The sequence below is a fragment of the Callorhinchus milii genome, unplaced genomic scaffold (assembly GCF_018977255.1).
Source record: "Callorhinchus milii isolate IMCB2004 unplaced genomic scaffold, IMCB_Cmil_1.0 Scaffold4, whole genome shotgun sequence".
Classification (NCBI taxonomy): domain Eukaryota; kingdom Metazoa; phylum Chordata; class Chondrichthyes; order Chimaeriformes; family Callorhinchidae; genus Callorhinchus; species Callorhinchus milii.
Window position 1 is genome coordinate 2,913,008 of NW_024704745.1, and position 23,990 is coordinate 2,936,997.

The 23,990-nt window shown below is 49.6% G+C and overlaps 2 protein-coding genes across 5 annotated transcripts; one reads left to right on the forward strand and one right to left on the reverse strand.

Moving 5' to 3' along the window:
* Positions 1-1,814: 1,814 nt before the first annotated feature.
* jam2a (junctional adhesion molecule 2a) lies at positions 1,815-14,005 on the forward strand (the record flags this gene model as incomplete). Of its 3 annotated transcripts, XM_042334562.1 has the most annotated exon segments (9): positions 1,815-1,880; positions 2,424-2,537; positions 2,985-3,134; positions 8,021-8,223; positions 8,973-9,075; positions 10,569-10,676; positions 11,617-11,632; positions 13,124-13,166; positions 13,502-13,604. In XM_042334562.1, coding segments are annotated over 9 exon segments (836 nt in total), but the record flags the coding sequence as incomplete, so codon positions are not given.
* Positions 14,006-14,624: 619 nt separating this feature from the next.
* atp5pf (ATP synthase peripheral stalk subunit F6) lies at positions 14,625-19,903 on the reverse strand. 2 transcript variants are annotated; one of them, XM_042333829.1, is made up of 4 exons: positions 19,817-19,903; positions 17,099-17,318; positions 15,865-15,989; positions 14,625-14,749 (listed from the first exon to the last, which is right to left on the reverse strand). In XM_042333829.1, exons 2-4 carry the CDS (start codon positions 17,260-17,262, stop codon positions 14,721-14,723), a joined length of 318 nt encoding a protein of 105 aa, XP_042189763.1. In that variant the 5' UTR covers positions 17,263-17,318; positions 19,817-19,903; the 3' UTR covers positions 14,625-14,720.
* Positions 19,904-23,990: the final 4,087 nt, after the last annotated feature.

Below are 23,990 nucleotides of genomic sequence, written 5' to 3' on the forward strand. Positions count from 1 at the left end.
ATGAATTTAATCAGGCTATGCTTTATATGGTGGGCTGGTGGTCCTATTATGTTCCCTTCCAACACGTGAGATATCAGCCTGTCCTCTCCCTCCACTTGGCAGCCTGCTTCAGGTCCCCCGCACTTCCCGACCCACTATTAGCGGTCGGTCATTCAGCATCTCTGCCCCTACACTCTGGAACTCAGTCGTGCAACCCCTCCATCCTATCCCCCTCTCTTGCCTCCGTCGAGTCTTGTCTGAAGACCTTCCTCTTTGACCCCGCGCCTTCGGCCACCCTCGCAGCCCCAAGCCCCCTGCCCTCCACCCCTCCTGGCCCCAACTCCCCAGCTCGAGTCCCAAAACCTCTGACAATGCAGCACTCCCCCTAGCACTGCATTGGAGCGTCATCTTAGACCACTTGAGTTCTAGTCCCATAACCTCTGACTCAGAGGCGAGAGCGCTACCGCTGAGCCAAGTTCTGCTCCAATTGGGACTGGACCCATTGTGGATATGGAAAGCATGTGGGTAATGAGCAAAGAGGCAAGAGGCAATAATAACCACAACCTTTCATCACGATTGATTCTGTCACTGTCGTACACACAGGGCCAGCCCTCTGCCTTTTACAGTGTGTTCTGTGAAGCGCTTTGGGACGTCCTTCCGACGTGAAAAGCGCTATATCAAATGCAAGGATTATTATTATTATTATTATTATTATTATCTCTTCCAACCCAACTCCCCCATCTGCATCTGTCTGTGAGTGTGTGTCTGTGTGTGTTTGAGTGTGTTTGCATGCATGAGTGAGTGTGTGAGTGAATGAGTGTGTGTGAGTGAATGAGTGTGTGTGTGTGTGAGTGAGTGAGTGAGTGACTCTCTCTTTGACTCTCTCCAACTCTCATTCCCTCCTCTCTCTAACTTTCTCTTTGACTCTTTCTCACTCCCTCTCTGACTCTCTCTCGCTCTCATTTTCTGTAATCCTCTGACTCTTACCTCTCTAATCTGCACTGTACGTCCATCTGAATGAAAAGCTATTGTTTTGCTGGTTTAAGCGTGTATTGAAGAAGTGGGAGTGAAGATCAGAAGCCACTACAACAACCTGCATTCCACACAGCGCCCCTCGGGCAGGGCAGCGTCCCAGAGCGCTTGACGGTGGCGGAGCACGACACTGAGCCCGGGGGGAGCCTCGGTCGAAGAGGAAGGTCTTCAGGTGCGACCTGAAGATGGGGAAGGAAGGGAGCGAGGCAGAGGGATAGAGAGAGAGAGTGTTCCAGAGTTTGGGGGCATAGCAGCTGAAATTGCGGCCGGCGAGGGTGGAGCAAAGGGCCCGAGAGACATGCAGGAGGCCAGAAGCAGTCGAGCGGAGGTGACAGATTGTGGGTTGTGGGGGAGCTTACACAGGTCTGAGATGTTGTGCGGTAACCCTAACCCTCCACGCCTTGGCACCCCCCCATCTCTCCAACCTCTCCTCACAGTACTACCCGCTGCCTCCGCTCTACTGGCTCCGGCCTCCTCCTTTGTACCTCGAATCCTCCGCTCCACCACCAGCGGCCGCGCCTTCAGCCACTGCGCCCCGAAGCTAAGGAACTCCCTCCCTCGATCAACTTTGCCTTGCTTCCTCTTTACCCGTGTTCAGGTGGTGCCTGAAGACCTCTCTCTTCGACGGCACCTACGGTCACCTACGGTCCCACTGGCTCGGCCTCGGGGCTCCACCATTGTATAAGCTCTCTGGGACGCCGCCCGGCAAGTTGCAGTAGTAGCCTTGTGTCTCAGAAGATCAGAGGAAGAAATAATTTGTGTTATTTCTGGTGCTTGGCTGACACGCATCAATTCCTTTCTAGTTCCGGGAGGTGATGGAGTTGTCATGACATCCTCCAATCAAAACATTGAAGTCAGAGAGTTTGAAAGTAAGTGATTTCCCACTCATTGCACCGATGATCACGGGTGACTGTTTGCTTATCGCTTATCACCTGTGCTGGGGGCAATGATCGCGTGTGCTGGGGGTCAATGATCGCGTGTGCTGGGGGGTAATGATCGCGTGTGCTGGGGGGTAATGATCGCGTGTGCTGGGGGTAATTATTGCGTGTGCTGGGGGTTAATGATCGCGTGTGCTGGGGGTATTGTATCTCGTGTCCTGGGTGTAATGATCCCGTGAGCTGGAGGTAATGATTGCGTGTGCTGGGGATAATGATCGCGTGTGTTGGGGGTAATGATCGCGTGTGATGGGGGTAATGATCGCATGTGCTGGGGTAATGATCGTGTGTGTTAGGGGTAATGATCGCGTGTGCTGGGGGGTAATGATCGCGTCTGCTGGGTGTAATGATCGCATGTGTTGGGGGTAATGATCGCATGTGCTGGGTGAAATGATCGCGTGTGCTGGGAGTAATGATCGCGTGCGCTGGAGTCAATGTATCCCGTATGCCGTGGTAAGGCTTATTGTGTTTCTCCAGGGGTTCTCCTCCCCTGCAAGTATGATCTGGAGCGGCCGCAGATCGCACGCCTGGAGTGGAAGAAAATCAAAAAGTCGCAGATCTCCTTTGTGTATTACGCGGGAGGTCTCATGAGTAGGTTTTTGAGGCTTACACATCGATGATTACAGTGTCACGGGGAGAAAAAAAAATCAGCATCTAAACCCTAACCTCAGCGCTCTGAGATGCTGTCCCACATGAAGGGCGCAAGTCTTGTTGTTCTTGTTGTTCTTGTTGTTGTTGTAACCTTCCATCTCCTCACCATCTCCACAAATAATAATAAATTTGGCCACTTCGATCCACGACCGTTTGTGGGGTCGCTGCCGTGCGCAACTGGCTGCCGCGTTTCGCCCGCAAAATACGCAGTCGATTCACTCTGCAGTATATCCTGCGAAGCGCTCTGAGACGTCTCAACGACATGATGAGGCTCTGTATCAAATGCAAGGATTAATATTATTATTGTTGTTGTTATAATGACTGAAGCCTGAGGGGCACTGAGGAACCGATTTCTTTTCTAATCAAACCCTGGGTTGTGTTTCACAGAAGAGTACCAAGGGCGAGCGGAGATGAGCAAGTCCAACATCATACTTCAGAAGGTGACCCGGGCTGACGCTGCGACATATCGCTGTGAAGTGTCCGCCAAGGACGACTCGAAATCCTTTGCGCAATCGGTCATTGTACTCATCGTCTTCGGTGAATCCAATCAAACAACTACTATCTCTCTCTCTCTCTCTCATCTATCTCTCAATCTGTCTGCTTCTCTATCTGTCTGTCTGTCCGCGCGATCCGCTCAGCAGGCTCCGGCCGACTCCAAGGACGGCCCTCGTCAGGCCCCGTCCCACCATCGCTCGTCGGGCTTTCAGCCTCTCTGCCCCCACCCTCTAGAACTCCATCCCACAGTCCCTTGGCCTAGCCCCCTCCCTCGCCTCCTTCCAGGCACATTTCAAGACCCTCCTCTTCGACCGCACATTTGGCCACCCCTTCTGATCTCGATCACAGTCCGTTCCCTCCCCGTCTCTCCACGCCCTACCCCAACCCATTCGGGTCCAAGTCCCTGGCTGTTCAACGCCTCAGGAAGTCCTCCCGACATGAAAGGCGCTGTAAAAATGTAATTTTGCATTGTATTGAATTGTCTCTCATTCCTCTCTCTCTCGCTTGGAAAGGTGCTATACGAATGGAATTTTGTTGTTGTTTTATGCTCGCTCTCCAGCCCGCCCTGACTCTTGTCCTCTCTCTCTATCTCTCTCTCTACCGCTGCTCCCTTTGATAGCAGCCGACTAGTTCCCCCCACATGGGCGGCTGCGCTTTCAGCCACTAATGCCCCGAAGCTGTGGAACCGTCTCCCTCAATCCCTCTACCTTGTCCCCTCTCTCTCTCCCCATTTTCAGGTCGCACTTAAAGACCTTCCTCTTCGACCGTGCCTACAGTCACTCCCCCCAACCCCCCCCCCGGCTCGGAGTCATGCTCCACCACTGTCAAGCGCTCTGGGACTCTGGAGCTGTTGTTGGTTGCCATTGAGGCAGTGCAGATGAAAGCAACAATGCTGATTCCCATTGTAGGCGAAACAAGCTGTGAGCAACGGCTGAATAAAGCCAGCACTGTTTTCCGTTCAAAGGAGATGACTCAGAGGGGGAATGCTAGATAAGATGCCAAAATGGGAACAAGAAAATAAACCTAAAGGAATACTTTCAGCCACATTAAGGCAGTAGAGCAAACAAACACAGGTTCAAGGGTATAAAGGACAATTTCAGGACAGGCACTCGCAAGTATTTATCTTTCCCAGAGGGTAATGATTAGACTCTGGGCTCCCCACAAGCCTTGGCTCTTGTCAACCTGCGCTTAATACTTTCTGGAATTACGTAAACAGGATGCGTCCCTCTAGGGAGAGAGAGAGAGAGAGTGTGCGTTCCATTCCAACAAACTATCTCTGGGATTTCCATGTGTAGGTGGGATTCAATGGAATTCTCAGTTTGGTTTGGAGACTCATAAGCAATGGTGATGGGCTTCCGCATGTGTCAGATACCCGGCTGATCAAAAAAAAATTGTGATGCTGTAATGAAAGGCTAATAATAATCCTTGCATTTGATATAGCGGCTTATCACCACAGATCTTGCTGAAGAGGAGGCACACTTTTCACATTCATGATTATCAATAATAATTTGTAAGGCGGTTTCATTTCGTTTCTCAATCCACCACTGTTGGTGGGACACTGCTACGCGCCGCATTTCGCCCACAAAATACGTTCACTACACTTTACAGTACGTCCTGTGAAGGGCTTCGAGACGTCTCAAAGAAGTGATAAGGCGCTGTATCAAATCCAAGGATTATTATTATTATTATTGTGCTGTGTATTCCAATTAACAACAACAACATAGCACCTCTCACGCGGAACGGGGAGTTGAATTATTATCTGGGTAAATGGTCTTTTCTGTGAATCGAAAGTTTGTCATTGGCTGGTAAAGGGTGGGAAGGATGGATCAAGGTGGCTGAAGAGCCCTTCTTCATCCGATCCCACTGTATGATCCTGGGATTATAATCCCGCTGACCATGACTGTAGGCACACGACACCTCCCGGTACATTACACCCACGATGTGTGACACTACAGTGACCCCTGTTGGCGGTACTCTGGATCTGCATTTGCAGGGTCAATTCACAGAAAAGACCACTGCTGTCCATTTACCCAGATAATAATAATAATAATAACAACAACAATAATAATAATAATCCTTGCATTTGGTACAATGCCTTATCACGTCTTCGAGATGACTCAAAGCGCTTCACAGGGTACACTGTAAAGCGAATTGACCGTATGTTTTGCGGGCGAAACCGGCAGCCATTTGTACCCAGCGATTCTGTTTTTTCACCAATTAGCTTCTGATTTTTCAAAGTGCTTCATGGACAGTCATCGTCAAGGTCAGTGACTCTATATGTCGTGGGCAAGTGCAGCAGTCAGTTTGCACATGGCACTTGACCACAAATGGATTCAAGGCACTTTTCCATTCTAGGTGAATGGATGCCCAACTTAGCTGGAGAATTGTTGGCCAGGACAAATGGATTCTTTAACATCTACTTGGACAAAGGTAATCTGTGGAGTCCTGTAGCTCCGTGCTTAGAGTACACGCCTCACAAGGTCGCAGGGTTGATTCCCGGACGGAGAGAAACCATAGACAAGTTTCCTCACTCCACACGCCTCTGTTTACCTAGCAGTAAGTAGCAACCCGCCTGTTAATCGATTGGCGGTTTGCTTTTCCGGTGGTAATCATCCCTCCAAACAAAATACTAATAATTTGGTCACTGCTGTGCGCAATTGGCTGCTGCGTTTCACCTGCAAAATATACAGTCACTACACTTTATAAAATATCCTGTGAAGGGGTTTGAGACTTCTTGACAATGTGATAACCCGTGATCCTGATGGTGGGGGAGTGGGATTGAATTGGACAGCTCTTTTCAAAGAGCTGGCCCAGACACGATGGGCCAAATGGCCTCCTTCTGTGTTGTTTAATTTACCGATGATTCTATGATTCTATGATAAAACCCTATATCAAATGCAAGGGTTATTATTGTTTATTGTAACTTTTCATCAGAAGCATGATATGTGCAACAGTGCAGAACTTTCCTTTCTCCTCCACCCCTCCCAAAGCGGGGCTTGAACCCATAACCTTCTGACCCAGATGGTGAGCCAAGCTGAGGGAGTTGTGAGGGACATTTGCAGCAGCTTCTGTGTTGCAGGCTTAACCTCTCACACAACAGTGATTGTGTTTAACAAAGAACGTAAACCCCTTAATACCTCATATGACATTAATCCCATTCAGTAGAGACAGTCCCTTAAGAACCTAAACGTGATAGTGAACCTCTACATTTGAGTCGCTGATTCCATTCATTAGAAACTGTCTCTTGATCCCATGATCATTAGGGAGCTTAGCCTTGAAACCATTGTTTTATTAAGGGCAATAATCCTTCCCCCCAAAAAAAATGTATAATAATTTGGTCACTCAATCCACGACTGTTGCGAGACGCTGCTTTGGCCAATTGGCTGCTGTGTCTCTCTCACAAAATATACAGTCAATTCACTTTACAGTATATTGTGTGAAGCGCTTTGAGACGTCTCGAAGATGTGATAAGGCGCTACATCAAATGCAAGGAATATTATTGTTGTCTTAACATTTCGGTTTGTGAAAAAGGTTGGAAAAATTCATCAATTCAGTCGGGGGTGAGTGCGAGATGAGTCGGGGTATATGCCAGTTGCAAAAGGGCAATTTCAGTTCAGGCACCAGGAAGTGTTTTTTTACTGGGAAGTTAATTAGCGGCTTGCCAAGCAGGGTAGTTGAGGCTAGGATAACAACAACAACAACAACTTGCATTTATATAGCGTCCCTAACACACAGAAAGCATCTCAGGGCACTTGACAGGCAGAGGGATAGAGGAAGAGTGTTCCAGAGCTTTGGGGGGCGTAGTGGCTGAAAGTGCGGCCGCCGATGGTGATGGAACAGAGGGCACTAGGGACTCAGTTAAAAAAATACGGCTCGAGACTGCGATGGGAGGACAATAGGGTGGGTGTTGTGGGTGAATGAGTAAGATCAGATGGGCCAAAGGATCTTCTTCATCTGGATTAATCTTCTTCATCTGGACCACCTCCTTACCTCTCCGACCTACTTAACCTCCCCATTCCACCACCCACTGCCACCGCTGGACTGTCTCCGGGCTCCAAATTCTCCCTTGTCCCCTTGGCTTGTCCCCATCGGCGGCCGTGCCTTCAGCCACTATGCCCCGAAACTCTGGAACTCCCTCCCTCAATCCCTCCACCTCACCCCCCACCTTCAAATCCCGTCTAAAGACCTTCCTTTTTGTTCGTGCTCACAGCCACCTCTTCCACGCCCCTACCTCACCCCTCACGCTGCTGAAACTCTGGTCCACGCCTTTATCACCTCAAGGCTGGACTATGGGAACTCTCTCCTCACCGGCCTTCCCGGCACCTCCCTCCACACTGCAGGTCATTCAGAACTCTGCAGCTCATGTACTGTCCCGCACCAGGTTTCACAACCACATCACTCCCACCCTCGCTCGCCCCCACTGGCTCCCCATCCCCCAGAGGATCAAATTCAAGATCCTCATCCTCACCTACAAGGCCATTCACGGCCTCGCTCCCTCCTCCCTCTCCGACCTACTATCCCCCTACTTGCCTGCCCGTTCCTCTGGCTCCGGTCTGCTCCACATCCCCCGCCCCAACCGCCCTACCATCGGTGGTCGGGCCTTCAGCCTCTCAGCCCCGAGGCTCTGGAACTCCATCCCCCAGTGCCTTCACCTTGCCTCCTCCCTTTCCTCCTTCAAGGCCGGTCTCAAGACCTTTCTCTTCGACCGTGCCTTCAGCTCCCCTCTCGACTCTCTAACCACCTCCTCGCTCCCTCCCTTCCCTCCCCTCACCCTGACCGTTTCCCCCCTGCTCGGGTCTCGACCCAACTGTCCAGCGCCTTGGGACATCCTCCCGACGTGAAAGGAGCTCTATAAATGAAATCTTGTTGTTGTTGTTGTTGTTTCTTGATTACTTGTTAATCGCTGTGCTGTTGCTTGCTGTTGACAGTGCCCCCAGCTGTTCCCACGTGTAAGGTTCCGAGTTCAGGGACGACGGGAGCTGTGGTCAAGCTGAGCTGCTTTGAATCAGAAGGCTGGCCTCCGTCCAAGTACACCTGGTACAAAGACAATCTCGCACTCACGGACAACCCCGCTCGAGTCAAGGCCTCAACAAATACATCCTACAAAGTCAACAGGACGTCCGGTTCACTGGTAACTTTCAAATCCTTGTCCTCGCCTCTGTGGACTTGCCCCCCCACTCTACCCGACCTCTGTGATCTCCTACTGCCCTGGTCACTCCCTCCGCTCCAATTCCAGCCTGCTTCGTGCGCCTACCCTTACCCATTCCGCTCCATTCCCATCACTGGCGAACGAGCGAGCTTTCAGTCGCTTTACCCTCACCTACCGGAACCCTCTTCAGAAATAAATTACAACAATAATAAATTATAATCCTTACATTTGATACAGCGCTTTATCGCGTCTTCGAGACGTCTCAAAGCGCTTCACAGAAAATACTGTGAAATGAATTGCCTGTATATTTTGTGGTCGAAACACGGAGGCCAATTGTACCACAGCAGTGTCCCACAAACAGTCGTGGATCGAGTGACCAATGTATTACCATTATATCTTTTTGAAGGAATTATTACCCCCGGAAAAGCGTTCCGCCAATCGACTAACAACCGGGATCCTATTTAAGAGAGTGGAGGGTGGAGTAAGGAAACTGATGGAAATTGAACCTAGGTCTCTTGCTTGCTATTGGAGTTCCCAATCACCTCCAAGGTCTTGGCTAACAATCCTCACACTCTAACTCGATGGCTGTTAATGGGACCTTGATGTGGCCAAATTGGTTGTCACACACTTGGCAACAAGCCCTGGGAAGTGTCCTGAGATGTGTTGATGTACTTCGTGCTGTATCAAGCAAAACATTTGCTGATCATTCTCCAATATATTTGTTTTGACAGGTGTTTACAACAGTCAAAAAGGGAAACAGCGGAAAGTATCATTGTCTGGCTTCCAATGGCATTGGTCAGGCTAAGAATTGCTCTGCTAAATTCATGCAGATAAGTAAGCGTGACTGTTTATAATAATCCCCCCAAAATAACAATAACAATGTGGTCACTCAATCCACGACTGTTTGTGGGACAGTACTGTGCGCAATTGTCTGCCGGGTTTCGCCCACAAAATATACAGTGGAACAGTGGAAGCAGAAAGTGTTGTTTGTTTCAAGAGCAAACTAGATAGATTTCTGTGAGAAAATAATATGGGGATACAGTGTATAGTTTGGGACACAAAATGTCAAGCGACTGCCAGGATGGTGGAAGGCCAACTGGGTGGAACTTGGTCTTAGTTCCCCCAGCAAATTCTTATGGTCTTAGGTTCCTAAAAGCCTCACCTCAGGGCATTGAGCGCACACTTTAGGACGACACAAAGAGTTGGAGGTGGGGCAGAAACTCTGCATTGTCGGGAGTTGCCATTGCTTCAGACAACGCATTAAATCGAGGACCTGCCTGTCTGCCTGTCTGTCTCTTGATAAGTATAATCCTTACATATGATACAGCATCTTATCACGTCTTCGAGATGTCTCAAAGTGCTCGACAGATTATACTGTAAAACGAATTGACTATATTTTGTGGGCGAAACTCGGCAGCCAATTGCGCACACCAGTGCCCCACAGTCGTGGATTATTGAGTGACCAAATATTTATTTTTGATAATAATAATCCTTGCATTTGATATAGCGCCTTATCACGTCTTTGCGACGTCTCAAAGTGCGTCACAGGATACACTGTAAAGTGGAGTGACTGTGTGTTTTGTGGGTGAAATCCGGCAGCCAATTGCATACGGCAATGTCCTACAAACAGCCATGGTGTGAGTGACCAATTTTATCTTGGGGAGTGTTGGCCAGGAGAGAGAGAGAGAAACTCCCTTCTCTTTTCCAATAACGCCACGGGATCTTTAACGTCCACCTGTACAGGTAGATAGGACCTCAGTTTAACATCTCATTCGAAGGATGGCACCTCTGACAATGCAACACCGCCCCCAGCGCTGCATTGGAGCATTAGCTTATACAATAATTAAGTGCCCAAAATTGAACACAATGCTGAGGTCTGATCAGCTCTCTATATAACTGGAGCACGCTAGCACCTCCTTTTACATTCCTGATCTTCTCTTATCTGTTTACGGTGGAGAATGCCACAGTCCAAGCATCTGTACAAAGAAAAGAAAATTCTCTTTCTTCCCTTCCTCCCCACCCCCCCCCCCCCCCGTTCTCGGTACGTTTCGCCCACAAAATACGCCGTCGATTCACTTTACAGCGTATCCTGTGAAGCGCTTTGAGACGTCTCGAAGACGTGATAAGGGGCTATATCAAATGCATGGATTAGTATCAGGATTATTGTTAGTTCTTTTAAGCACTCTGAGACGCTACTGTGCGTGGAGGGCTCTATATAAGTACAAATTGTTGTTGAACTTGTCGGGGGTTACTAGGAAGCTCTTTGCAATGTTTTGAATCAATAAGGTTCCCCTAAAATGGATGTCTCTTTCCGTTCCTCTTCACAGATGACCTGAATGTGGGAGCAATTGTGGTTTCCGTAGTGATAGTGGCTTTGGTGCTGTCACTGTGCGGGCTGGGTGTCTGCTATGCTCACCGGAAAGGCTACTTAGGAAGTAAGTGATCTCTTCTGACCTCGAGGGAAGTGGTGGGGAGGGGGAGGGAGAGTGCGGGTGGTGTGGGAGGGGGGGTCAGGCAAGGGGCCAGAAAACAGAGCATTAGCAGAGGAGCGGAACGTGAATGTGAATGTTAAGCGCGCTGCCCCGGAAATGCAGGAGAGCGGGAGTCAAATTGGGATATTTGAAGGACTGCACGTTTCGCCCACAAAAATATAGTCAATTCACCTTACAGTATATTATGCGAAGCGCTTTGAGACGTCTCGACGACGTGAAAAGGCGCTACATCAAATGCAAGGATTATTATTATTATTACTTAAGAACCAAAGGATATAATAATAATCCTTGCATTCGATACAGTGAGACGTCTCAAAGCGCTTCACAGAATATACTGTAAAGTGGATTGACTCTGCACCTTCTGGGCGAAACGCAACATCCAATTGCGCACAGCAGTGTCCCACAAACAGTCGTGGATTGAGTGATTTTTTTGGTGGGGGTGGGGACGAGAAATTATTACCCCCGCAAAGCAATCCGCCAATTGACTACCAAGCGGGTTCCTACTTACTGCTAGGTAAACAGAGGCGCGCGTGTGGAGTAAGAAAAGTTGCCTAAGGTTTCACCCTGACCCGCCTGGGAATCGATCCCGGATCCTTTCGCTTGCGAGACGAGCGCGCTAATCACTAACGGGAAACCTTCAAGCGTCACCCAGCTCCACCATTTCATGCATTTTTTTTAAAAAAAAAAATCACAGTAACACTGAAGTTTTCAGCCAAGAAGATGGCCTTTCAACCCATTCTGTCTATGCTACGGTGACCTTTCTAAGTTGACCTCAACTATTAACCTGACTTTCCAGTTTAGGGAATCCATCTGAAGACAAAGCTGCTTTTTGGTGCCGGGTAGTAATTTCTCCTTTTTTTTTAAACAAAAATCTCCTTTACAGAAAAAAGCGCGTCGAAGTGAGTAACTGCTGAAAATATATCTCACTCTCTCTCTGAGTCTTTCACTTATGTTGGTCTCTGCAATGCTCTATGACACCAATACGTGCTTTTTATCTTTTCCTCATTCTCTCTATCTCGACTAGCCTCTCTGTTCCTCTCTGTGCACATATGGATTAATTGGCGGTGATTCTTAATCTAAAACAAATTTCCTGAACAAGGAATCCAAAGCACGCAAATAATAATAATAATCCTTGCATTTGATATAGCGCCTGATCACGTTTTCGAGACGACTCAAGGCACTGCAGAGTACTCTGTAAAGTGAATTGACTGCCTATTTTGTGGGCAAAACGCGGCAGCCAATTGCACAGCAGTGTCCCACAAACAGTCGTGGATTGAGGCGACCAATTTATTATTAAATGAGGGCGACTTGCAATAACCGGAAATATGTCAATCTGAACCCCCGGATTCTCCACTCCAACGCTATCTACTTCCGGAGTGGAATTCCCACGAATCAATGGGATATCTTAATGAGATATCTTGTGTCCTTGTGCATTTGTCTCTCACACTTATATATCTAATAATAATAATCCTTGATGAGTGCCTCATACTTAGTGAATTGATTATATATTTTGTGGGTGAAAGGAGGCAGCCAATTGCGCACGGCAGTGTCCCACAGTCGTGGATTGAGTGACCAAATTATTATTATAGATATATATTCGCCGTTGCAGCTACGCTTTCAACCAAAGAATCCAATATGGAATGCAGATATCAGTGGTGCCACTTACAAACCATTTAACCTTAAGCAAAACTGCTATATATGTGCAATGAGCTTGTTTCGCTTATAGCTCAACAATAAGAAATTCCGTCCCCCCATAAAAATATGACACTCCCCAATGCAAAATCTTTCCGATGAGGCATAGATCACATCTCTACGTCAATTGGTTATTGAGTTCTTAGTGGACACACAGATACAGACATTATGTCTTTATTAGTATAGAAGATATATTGGATCTATGTCTGCCCGTGTTCCTCGCTGTCTGTCCTTCTCTCTACACGTTTCTCTATTTCAACTTTCTCACATTCCTCATAAATTTTTTCACCGAATGGGGTGAAATTTGAAATGTTTCATAACCAGATATTAATAATCTGAAATAATAATCCTTGCCTTTGATATGATGCTTCTCATGTCAGGGGGACGTCGCAAAAACACTTCACAAGAATTCATTAAAAAAAAAAGTATTGCGACTGCATTTTTGTAAGTCAATGGAGCAGCCAATTCGTGCACAGCAGAATGTGACAAACAGCTATATAAATGCAAGTTGTTGTTGAAGGAGGCGGGAGTTGCTATCAATTGAGCCAGGCTGACACCAATAATTGTTTCCAACGCATTATAGAACATCACAAATTTCACCCCATAAATTTCTGTCAATGTACTTGTGAAGCTGTGTTGAATGTTCTCATCTTTACCCAACCCCAAAGAATGGTTCTCATGAGACTTCTGTTATGCAGGAAAAGAACCTCTGACGACAAGTCCGGGTCATCGAGTAACAAAGTAAGTGACAGCGTCTTTCACATCAGGACGTCCCAAGGCGCTGTACAGTCACGGATCCGCACCTGATCTGGCGGTTGGGATCAGGGGGGGTGGATGGCAGGGAGGCTAGGGGTAGGGAGGATGGCCGAAGAGGGTCTTGAGACGTGCCTTGAAGGAGGCAAGGAGAGGGGGCGAGGCGAAAGGAGTGTGGGATGGAATCTAAACTGTCATGACAGATTCAGTGGGCTGAATGGTTGTTCTCTTCCCGTTCAGGTTTCTATACTATTGTTTGTGCTGAGTGTACATGTAAACCTTATCAATTGTGTGACCAGTTTCCTTTTCCTTTACAAACTCAGGACTTCAAGCACACCAAGTCTTTTGTTATCTGAGGCAAAGGAGGAACATTATGTCCACAAAGGGAAGCTGGCTTGCTCTGATAAACATTGTCAATTTAGACTTGTTAACATAAAATTGTACAGTCACGAGATTCTCTGCACTGGCTGAATGAATTAGGATCTCATATTAAACTCACATCAAATCTTTGAAGCCAGACACTCCATCTGAGGAACTATGCCTTACCACACCACAGAGAGAATTTTGTAGAATTCCTTTCTTTGTACAAGTAACTGGATTAATTCCGTGAATCTGACCACTTTTGCACAGATTTGTGTGTATTTTATGCCTTCTAACTAACTATGCATGGAAAATATTTGCAGAATTTACACAGCGCTATGTGACCACTAATGATGGGCTCTTTTGTAAAAAGAATAGTATTAAGATGACCTCTAATAACTTTGTTGAGTGACTGATTTGCAAATGTAATCCTTTTTATAACACTGATTAAATCAAAATAGTTTGTATGATTGTTTTACTGGTTTTTTTTGCATTTAAATTTCAATCAAAGTACTTGTTGCATTTACAGAGGAGATATAGATATAAAGAAACTATTTCCTCTGGTGGGAGAATCCAGAACAAGGGGGCATAATCTTAAAATTGGAGCTAGGCTATTCAGGAGTGAAATCAGGAAGCAGTTTTTTCACCCAGGAGATAGTGGAAATCTGGAACTCTTTCCCCAAAAAGGATCTGGATGCTGGACATTCACATCTGCAAGACTGAGGTGGATAGATGTTTGTTAGGTACAGGGAATTAAAAGATACCGGGGAAGAGCAGTTGTGATCCAAATCAGCCATGATCTTATAAAATGGCGGAAGAGGCTTGAGGGGCTGAATGACCAAGTCTATTTCTATTTGATATAGCATCAAAACACTTTACAAGTAATTGCGTTCAAATGCACTGACTGTACATCTGTATGCAAACGCAGCAGCTAATTTGCACAGCAAGATCCCACAAACAGACATGAGGTGAATGACCACTTGATCCATAATTTGTCCCAGGAGAAACTCTTCCATTTGCTATAGATCAAGAACATAGCAAATGCTTGGAGTGAACCGTAGAGTCAAAATGGGGTGAAATAAAAACTTTTTTAATTTGAATAGAATTTATTACGTTATAATTCAAGAGTCTGGGTAACACCACAATAAACAAAATTCCTTTGCATTACAGGCAGGTGACCAATCACTTCCCGGTTTCTTCCAATTTGGGTTCTAAAGGAAGTTGGGAGAGCGGGGGAGAAAAGGAAACATTAATACACAACATTGATCGGAAACTCGTACAATGAAATGTTCACAGTGTTTTTCAAATACAAATGATATGGTGTTTGTTATACTACTATTCTGGGGAGCTCGGTTATTGTGAACTAGCCAGATCTGAGTTGTAATCCCAATGGCCTCTTTTCAGTTCGATAAAATAACAATCCTTAGCAATTTGCTTGGAATTACAAAGTAACACAAAGTATTCTGTGCAATCACAAACAACTCTTTTGACATTTCATTACTGTCAAGATTAGTGGCTATTTGTAGGTAAATGCAACAGCCATTTTGCACCCAACAGAATCTCGCAGACAGCCAATTCATCTGGGGATTGTTGTGCCAGAGTCAACACTAAATACACTTACAAGTCTGCTGTGGCGTAGAATGGATGGGGGGGCAAAACGTTTTGCTTGAACAATTTGCTAAGGCATGATTCGCACACCTCACGTGAGTCTTTGAATCAGCTTCAAAACTCTTTTGAGGCATTATTACTTTGCGGTTAAATCTGTCATGCAAAATAATAATAATGATCCTTGCATTTGATATAGCGCCTTATCACATCTTCGAGACTTCTCAAAGCGCTTCACAGAATATACTATAGAGCGAATTGCCTGTATGTCTTGAGGGCGAAATGCGGCAGCCAATTGTGCACAGCAGTGTCCCTCAAACAGCCGTGGACAAATTATTATTTATTTCTTTATTGTATTGAAGGAATCATTACCCCCCGGAAAAGAGATCTACCAATCGACTTAAAAACCGGGTTCCTATGTACTGCTAGGCAAACAGAGGCAGGTGGAGTAAGGAAACTTGCCCAACGTTTCGCCCTGCCCGGGAATCAAACACAGGTCTCTCACTTGCGAGGCAAGCGCTCTAACCACTGAGCTACAGGACTCCATGATGGGAGTCAAAAGCTCCAGTGGAGGAGCTGTAACCAGCATAGTCAAATGGCCTCCTGTAATTGCCAGGATTCGGTAAACATACATGGTATAAGTTCGACCCCAGCAATCAGCACCCCCAATAGCTTAGCACACCTCTAGATGGCCCAACAGATTGACCTGAAGCCACCTTACCCTGGAAGGTAAATTCTGGGAATGCGAGCAGGTCACCTCCTCCGTACAGTCGCTGCAGTTTGGCAATCTCGTCGTTCATCATCTTCTGGTACTCTGGACCTGCATCTGCAGGAGCACCGGCTTTCCTGGGTTCAAAGACACAATGGGAGCGAGCGTTTGGTCAATCTCACTGTCCAACATCGGTTAAGTGGGGTCTCCTCGGGGATGAACTGGCTCCAAGGTGACATTCCTGGCAATGGAATGTCAGAATCGAGCCAGCCCTCTGTGCTGTTCTCCAATCCGGTTCCTGAACCAGGAGTGTCTGCAGTACTCCAGGGCACTGCTGATGACAGCACAGCTGGCAGAACCTGGAAGGGCAGACCAGTTACTGGGGGCAAGGGAGTTATTCTACTCAACTCCTGTTAACTCTGCAAGCCAAAGCCCTAATGGGTAGGGTGGTCCTTGCTGGACAAGCAGTGGGAAAGCTTGCTTGGCAGAAATATCAATGGTAAGCTATGTGGTTTTACCCGGTTAGACTCTAGCAGTTACCCCAATAGCCAATCTGGGGTCCCCCAAGCCTTGGCTCTCGCCAACCTGCGCTTAATACTTTCTGGAATTAGTTAAGTAGGATGCGTCTCTCCAGGTATCGATCTCTGGAATTTCCATGTGCAGATGGGATGTATGGAATTCTCAGCTTGGTTTGTGGACTCTTAAATACGGTGATGAGTTTTCGCCTAGACACCTAAAAAAAAATATCGGTACTGAATGCCTTGCCAGCAACATCTCCAAGCTGGAGCTCCACTACTCACCATTTTGCACTGATCTGAGGTGCTGGTCTGCTTTAACTTATAGCTTACGCATTCCCCAGGAGCTGAGCCATGTTATTCCCCCTCCCACCCCCACCTATTGATAAAAATAATCTTTGCATTTGATATAGTGCCTTATCGCGACATTAAGACGTCTCAAAGCGCTTCATAGAATGTATTGCAAAGTGGATTCACTGCGAATTTTGTGGGCGAAACACGGGATCCAATTGCAAACGGCCACAAAAATATTTTTGGGGGGAGGCGAAAGCAATCGGCCAATCAATGTACAACCGGGTACCTACTTTCTGATAGGTAAACCGAGGTAAAAAAAAAACTTGCCCAAGGTTTCGCCCCTCCCAGGATTTGAACCTGGGACCTCTCGCAAAGCAAAGCGAGCGCGCTAACCTTCACGATACGGGACTCCAAAGTGTCTCTTCCCAGTCACTTACTTGCTCTTGCTGTCGAATTCTCGGATTTTATCCACGTAGAGTTTCTTGATGGGGTCGACGGTCGTATTGAACAGGACAGCCGTGGACCCAATGTTTCTCTGAAGATGAGTAGAGATGGCAAATCTCAGTGCGGTGGAGAGACGCAATAAACGTTGAGGCAGCATCTTGGCAGGACAGTGAGGGGCGGTGCCGCAGACTAACCTAACGTCTCAGGTTTTCCCTGCTGAAAAAAGAGGCAATCTATTGAACAATTTTCTGTATTTGTACAGCGCCTTTCAAATCGGAAAGACAACAACAACAAGATTTCATTTATAGAGCACCTTTCACGTCGGGAGGACGTCCCAAGGCGCTGGACAGTTGGGTCGGGACCCGAGCAGGGGGGAAATGGTCAGGGTGAGGGGAGGGAAGGGAGGGAGCGAGGAAGGGGTAGAGAGTCGAGAGGGGAGCTGAAGGCACGGTCAAAGAGAAAGGTATTGAGACCGGCCTTGAAGGAGGAAAGGGAGGAGGCGGCGAAGGCACTGGGGGATAGAGTTCCAGAGCCTGGGGGCTGAGAGGCTGAAGGCCCGGCCACCGATGGTAGGGCGGTTGGGGCGGGGGATATGGAGCAGACCGGAGCCAGAGGAACGGAGGGTACGGGCAGGTAAGTAGGGGGATAGTAGGTCGGAGAGGTAGGAGGGAGCGAGGCCGTGAATGGCCTTGTGGGTGAGGATGAGGATCTTGAAATCAATCCTCTGGGGGATGGGGAGCCAGTGGAGGCGAGTGAGGGTGCGAGTGAGGGTGGGAGTGATGTGGTCGCGAAGCCTGGTGCGGGACAGTACACGAGCTGCAGAGTTCTGAATGACCTGCAGTGTGGAGGGAGGTACCGGGAAGGCCGCGAGGGGAGAGTTCCCATAGTCCAGCCTTGAGGTGATAAAGGTTTGGACCAGAGTTTCAGCCGCGTGAGGGGTGAGGTAGTGCCGTAGTCTGGCGATGTTCCGGAGGTGATGGAAGGCGGTGCCAGTTGTGGCGCGGATGTGAGGAAGAAAGGACAGCTCAGGGTCGAACAGAACACTGAGGTTCCTGACTGACTTTGAGAGGTGGAGAGTGCAGCCTTGGATGCTGATGGTGTTAGCGCCTGACACAGAGAGAAAGAAAGGACGTCCCAAGGCGCTGGACAGTCAGGGATCCACACCTGAGCTGGTGTTTGGGATCAGGAGGGGTGGAGGGTAGGGGTAGGACGAGACCAAAGCCACGGTCGAGAGGAGGGCCTTTTGACGGGTTTCGAAGGAGGCAAAGGAGGGGGGAGGTGAGGTGGACGGACTGTGGGATGGCGTTCCAAAGGGTGGGGGCAGAGAGGCTGAAGGCCCGCCCGCTGTTGGTTGGGCGGGCTAGGCAGGGGATGTAGAGCTGTCTGGAGCCCACGGAGCAGACAGTATTAAACGTTACAGAGGCAAATAACATCTTCTCATATCCCCACCCTCACGACTCTCCAGCTTGTAGAATGGACCTGAGGGCCCTCTCCTCCTGTACCCCGGTGCCCTCTCCTCCACTGTCTCTGTCTCGCTGTCTGTCTTTTGCACTGTCTCTGTCTGGTGTCTCTCTGTCTCTGTGTCTCTCTTGTGTCTGTCTCTCTGTGTCTCTATCTCTCTGTCTTGTCTGTCTGTGACTCTCTCTGTCTGTCTCTCTGTCTATCTCTGTGTCTGTGTCTCCGTGTCTCCCTGTCTCTGCCTGTCTCTTTCCCTCTGTCTGTCTGTCTGTCTGTCTGTCTCTGTCCATGCCCGTCCGCCCATCTGTGTCCCCATCCACCGTGTGCCGATCCACCATGTCTGCCCGTATGCCTGCCCCCCCCCGTCTCTCTGTCCGTCTGTGGTCTCCCTGTGTGTCAGTCTGTGTCTCTGTGTTTGTGTCTGTGTGTGTGTCTGTGTCTTTCTATCTGTGTGTCTGTTTGTATCTCTGTGTGTGTCTGTGTCTCTTTGTGTGTGTGTGTCTGTGTCTTTCTATCTGTGTGTCTGTCTGTGTGTGTATTTGTGTCTCTCTATCTTTGTGTGTCTGTGTGTGTGTATCTCTCTATCTGTGTATCTGTCTGTGTGTGTGTGGGGGGGGAGCCTGTGTGTGTGTGTGTGTGAGGGTCTGTGTGTGTGTGTGTGTGTGTGTGTGAGAGTGTGTGAAGGTGTGTGTCTCTGTGTGTGTATGTGTGTGAGGGTCTCTGTGTGTGTGTGAGAGTGTGTGTGTGTGAGGGTCTGTGTGTCTGTGTGAGGCTGTGTGTGAGGCTGTGTGTGAGGCTGTGTGAGGGTGTGAGTGTCTCTGTGTGAGGCTATGTGAGGGTGTGTGTGAGGGTGTGTGTCTGTGTGAAGGTGTGTGTCTCTGTGTGAGGCTGTGTGTGAGGCTGTGTGTGAGGGTCTGTGTGAGGGTCTGTGTGAGGGTCTGTGTGAGGGTGTGTGTGAGGGTGTGTGTGAGGGTCTGTGTGTCTGTGTGAGGCTGTGTGTGAGGGTCTGTGTGAGGGTCTGTGTGTCTGTGTGAGGGTGTGTGTGAGGGTGTGTGTGAGGCTGTGTGTGAGGCTGTGTGTGTGTCTCTGTGTGAGGGTGTGTGTGAGGGTCTGTGTCTCACTGTGTGTGTGGGTGTGTGTGAGGGTCTGTGTCTCACTGTGTGTGAGGGTGTGTGTGAGGGTCTGTGTCTCTGTGTGAGGGTCTGTGTGAGGCTGTGTGTGAGGGTCTGTGTGTGTGAGGGTGTGTGTCTCACCTTGTCCGCTGACGCCCTCTGTGAGTGTGAGCGGCTGCCGCACTGCACGGCGGGAGGACAGCCACGGGGTCAACGGTCAAAGAGCCGCCAAAGAGGCCCCGCCCTCCCCCCCCCCTCCCCCTCTCTCTGTCCCTCTCCCCCTCCCCCAAGCGGGCAGAGGAGAGGAGGAGGGCAGAGGGGAGTGAGGGGGAGGAGGGCAGAGGGGAGGAGGAGGGCAGAGGGGAGTGAGGGGGAGGAGGGCAGAGGGGAGGAGGAGGGCAGAGGGGAGTGAGGGGGAGGAGGGCAGAGGGGGGAGTGGGGGGGCGTTGAGGGGGTGAAATAGGGGAATTAAAACCTTTTATTTCTCTTCCGGGGACAATTGAGTATTTCGTTACGACCCGGAAATACTTCTCTCCACCGTGTGTCTGCCCCCCCCCCCACCGCCCCCCCCACCGTATACATATCTTATATATATTTATATATATTTTTATTTGTGTGTGGGGGGGGGGGGAGAGTGTGGGGGGAGGGGGGAGTAGTGTGGGGGGAGGGGGGGAGTAGTGTGGGGGGGGGGGAGAGGGGGGGAGAGTGTGGGGGGGGGAACCCCACCTCATTCTCTCCACGTGTTAAAATAAAAATAATATCAAATCATAATAATAATCTTTGTATCCTCCTCAGTGTATCTATATCGGTCTACATATACTTTTACAGATTAAAACACAAAATAATTTGAAAATGTTTTGGTTTTTTAAGGCGCGGTCTGGGGGGGGGAATGAGGAGTAAGGGGGAGTGGGGGGGGGAATGAGGAGTAAGGAGGGGTGGGGGGGAATGAGGAGTAAGGAGGGGTGGGGGGGATGAGGAGTTAGGGGGAGAATGAGGAGTAAGGGGGGGTGGGGGGGGATGAGGAGTTAGGGGAGAATGAGGAGTAAGGGGGGGAATGAGTAGTAAGGAGGGGTGGGGGGGGAATGAGGAGTAAGGAGGGGTGGGGGGGGAATGAGGAGTAAGGAGGGGTGGGGGGGGAATGAGGAGTAAGGAGGGGTGGGGGGGAATGAGGAGTAAGGAGGGGTGGGGGGGGAATGAGGAGTAAGGAGGGGTGGGGGGCAATGAGGAGTAAGGAGGGGTGGGGGGGAATGAGGAGTAAGGAGGGGTGGGGGGCAATGAGGAGTAAGAGGGGGTCGGGGGGGAATGAGCGGTAAGGGGGGTGGGGGGAATGAGCAATAAGGGGGGTGGGGGGAATGAGAAGTAAGGGGGGGGTGGGGGGGAATGAGGAGTAAGGGGGTGGGGGGTTGCGGGAGGAGGGGTGAGGGAGGGTGGGGAGTGAGACAGGGCGGGAGAGGAGTGAGGGAGGGAGTGGGAGAGGACGGAGGAAGGGAGGAGTGAGGGAGGGAGTAGGGAGAGGAGGGAGGGAGTAGGGAGAGGAGGGAGGAGGAGTGAGGGAGGGAGTGGGAGAGAAGGGAGGAGGAGGAGTGAGGGAGGGAGTGGGGAGAGGAGGGGGGAAGGGAGGAGGAGGAGTGAGGGAGGGAGTTGGGAGAGGAGGGAGGAGGAGGAATGAGGGAGGGAGTGGGGAGAGGAGGGGGAAAGGGGGGAGGAGTGAGGGAGGGAGTGGGAGAGGAGGGAGGAGGAGTGAGGGAGCGAGTGGGAGAGGAGGGAGGAGGAGTGAGGGAATGGGAGAGGAGGGAGGAAGGGAGGAGTGAGGGAGGGAGTGGGGAGAGGAGGGAGGAGTGAGGGAGGGAGTGGGGAGAGGAGGGAGGAGTGAGGGAGGGGAGTGGGGAGGGAGGGAGGGGAGGAGTGAGGGAGGGAGTGGGGAGAGGAGGAGGAGTGAGGGAGGAGTGGGAGAGGAGGGAGTTGTGCGCGTTTAATGCACACAATATATATTATAGTTTTTAAAAGATCTATAATTAGTAACAGCTGCAGTGGAATTTGACAATAATATGTGTGTTGGTGTTTTTTTTCCACAAACAACGAGGGAGCGACTGAACCCCTTCGCCTTCCTCACCCAATTAGGGTTTGTTTGTTTTTTCGGTGGGAGGGGGTCAAATCAACGTTGTATGGAGACGGCGATAGCGACGGCAATAATAATAATATAATGATAATAATAATAATAATCGCGGCGTTTGACCCGGCGCCTCGTCACGTCTTCCAGACGTCTCGAAGCGCTTCGCAGGACGCACACTGTGAAGTGTAGTGACTGTGTGTTTTGTGAGATGCATTATTATTATTGTTGTTGCACAGTGATGAATTGTTGTCTTGTGTTGATATGCAGCTCTCTCCTTCCCCCCCCACCCCCCCACCCCCTCTCCATCCTCTCCTCCCCCTATCTCTACATCCCATGTTATTTCATAGACTGGATTGAAGTGTGTTGCTGGGCTGGTCAGTTAGCCAGAGAAACATTACTGTTTGCTTATAATAATAATAATATAATATTTGCATTTGATACAGGCCTCATCCGTCTTCGAGACTTCTCAAAGCGCTTCACAGATATACTGTAATGTGAATTGAGTATTTTGTGGGCGAAATATCTACTGTGTTCCTCTGACCCCTCCATCCCATCTCAACCCCCGTCCCACCCCCAACCCCCCCACATCCGCACCAAAAGGATCTTATTTTCCTCTTAAAAGAGTTTCGGGACTTCTCGAAGCAACTTAATGGGAGGCCACACCCTGTCCACAGGTTCCTGAGAGGCTCAGCCCTGTAGGTCCTGACCTGGGCAGCTCCTAATCTTTGGACTCAACAGTCAGCGACGTCTTAACGTTCATTCCCCCCCCGTCCTCGCCCACCTCTTCGGGAGAGATTGAAGGAGGAAAAGGAAGAGGGCAGAGGGGGAAGGAAGGTGGTTAATGGGTAGGGAGTGAGCCAGGGGGGACACGCGCACGCACACACGCACACGCGCGCACGCACGCACACGCACACACACACACTAAGCAATAATAATAATCGCTTTCGAAAAATATAATGATGATAATAATTTGGCTCCTCAACCCACGACTGCCGGGCGCAACTGGCCCCCCCCCTGCGTTTCGCCCACCAAACTCACAGTCACTACACTTGACAGTGCGTCCTGTGAAGCGCTGTGAGGCGTCTCAGCGACGTGTGTCAAATGCCAGGATTATTATTATTATTATTGGTAATATTATTATTGAACGCCCAAACCTCTGTGGCCTTCATACAAACCCCAATTAATTTTTTTCTGTTTATGTTTCTTCTTCATTTCTCACATTTTATTCCTCTCTCTCCCTCTCTCCTCTCCTCCCTCTATCTCCCCCCCCCCTCCCCCTCTCTCTCTTTGCTCCCTTCTCTCTCATTCCCTCTCTCTCTCTCTCTTCTCTCTCTCTCTCTTCTCTTCGTCTCTCTACTTCTCTCTTCCCTCCTTCTATCTTTCCCCTCTCCCTTCTCTCCTCTCTTCCCCCTCTCTCTCCTCTCTTCCCCCTATCTCTCCTCTCTTCCCCCTCTCTCTCCTCTCTTCCCCCTCTCTCCCTCTCTTCCCCCCTCTCTTCCTCCTCTCTTCCCCCCTCTCTCTCTTCCCCTCCTCTCTCCCTCCTCTTCCCCCCTCTCTCCTCTCGCCTCCCCTCTGTCTCTCTCTCGTCCCCTCTCTCTCCTCTCTTCCCTCTCTCTCTCCTCTCTTCCCCCTCTCTCTCCTCTCTTCCCTCTCTCTCTCCTCTCGTCCCTCTCTTCTCTCTTCACTCTCTCCCTTCCCTCCCTCCCCCTCAGCGCACTCTCTCCTCCATTGCACCCTTCACTCCCTCGTTTTCCCCATTCCTCCCTCCCTCCATTCCTCTTTCCCTCGTTTTCCCTCTCTCCTCCCTCCCCCTCACTCTCTCTCTCCCTCCCCCTCACTTCCCTCATTCCCCCTTCCTCCTCCCTTCTCTTGCTCTCCTCCCTCTGCTCTCCACCTCACTCCCCCCACTCATCCCTCTCTTCTCCTCATTCCCCCACTCCTCTCTCTCTCTCACTCCCCTCCACTCCTCCCTCTCTTCTCCTCACACCCCACTCCTCTCCTCACTTCCCCACTCCTCCTCTCTCTCCTCTCTCCCCCACTCCTCTCTCTCTCCTCTCTCCCCCACCTCCTCTCTCCTCTCCTCTCTCCCCCACTGCTCCTCTCTCCTCTCTCCCCCACTCCTCCTCTCTCCTCTCCTCTCTCCCCCACTCCTCCTCTCTTCTCTCTCCCCCACTCCTCTTCTCTCCTCTCCTCTCTCCCTCT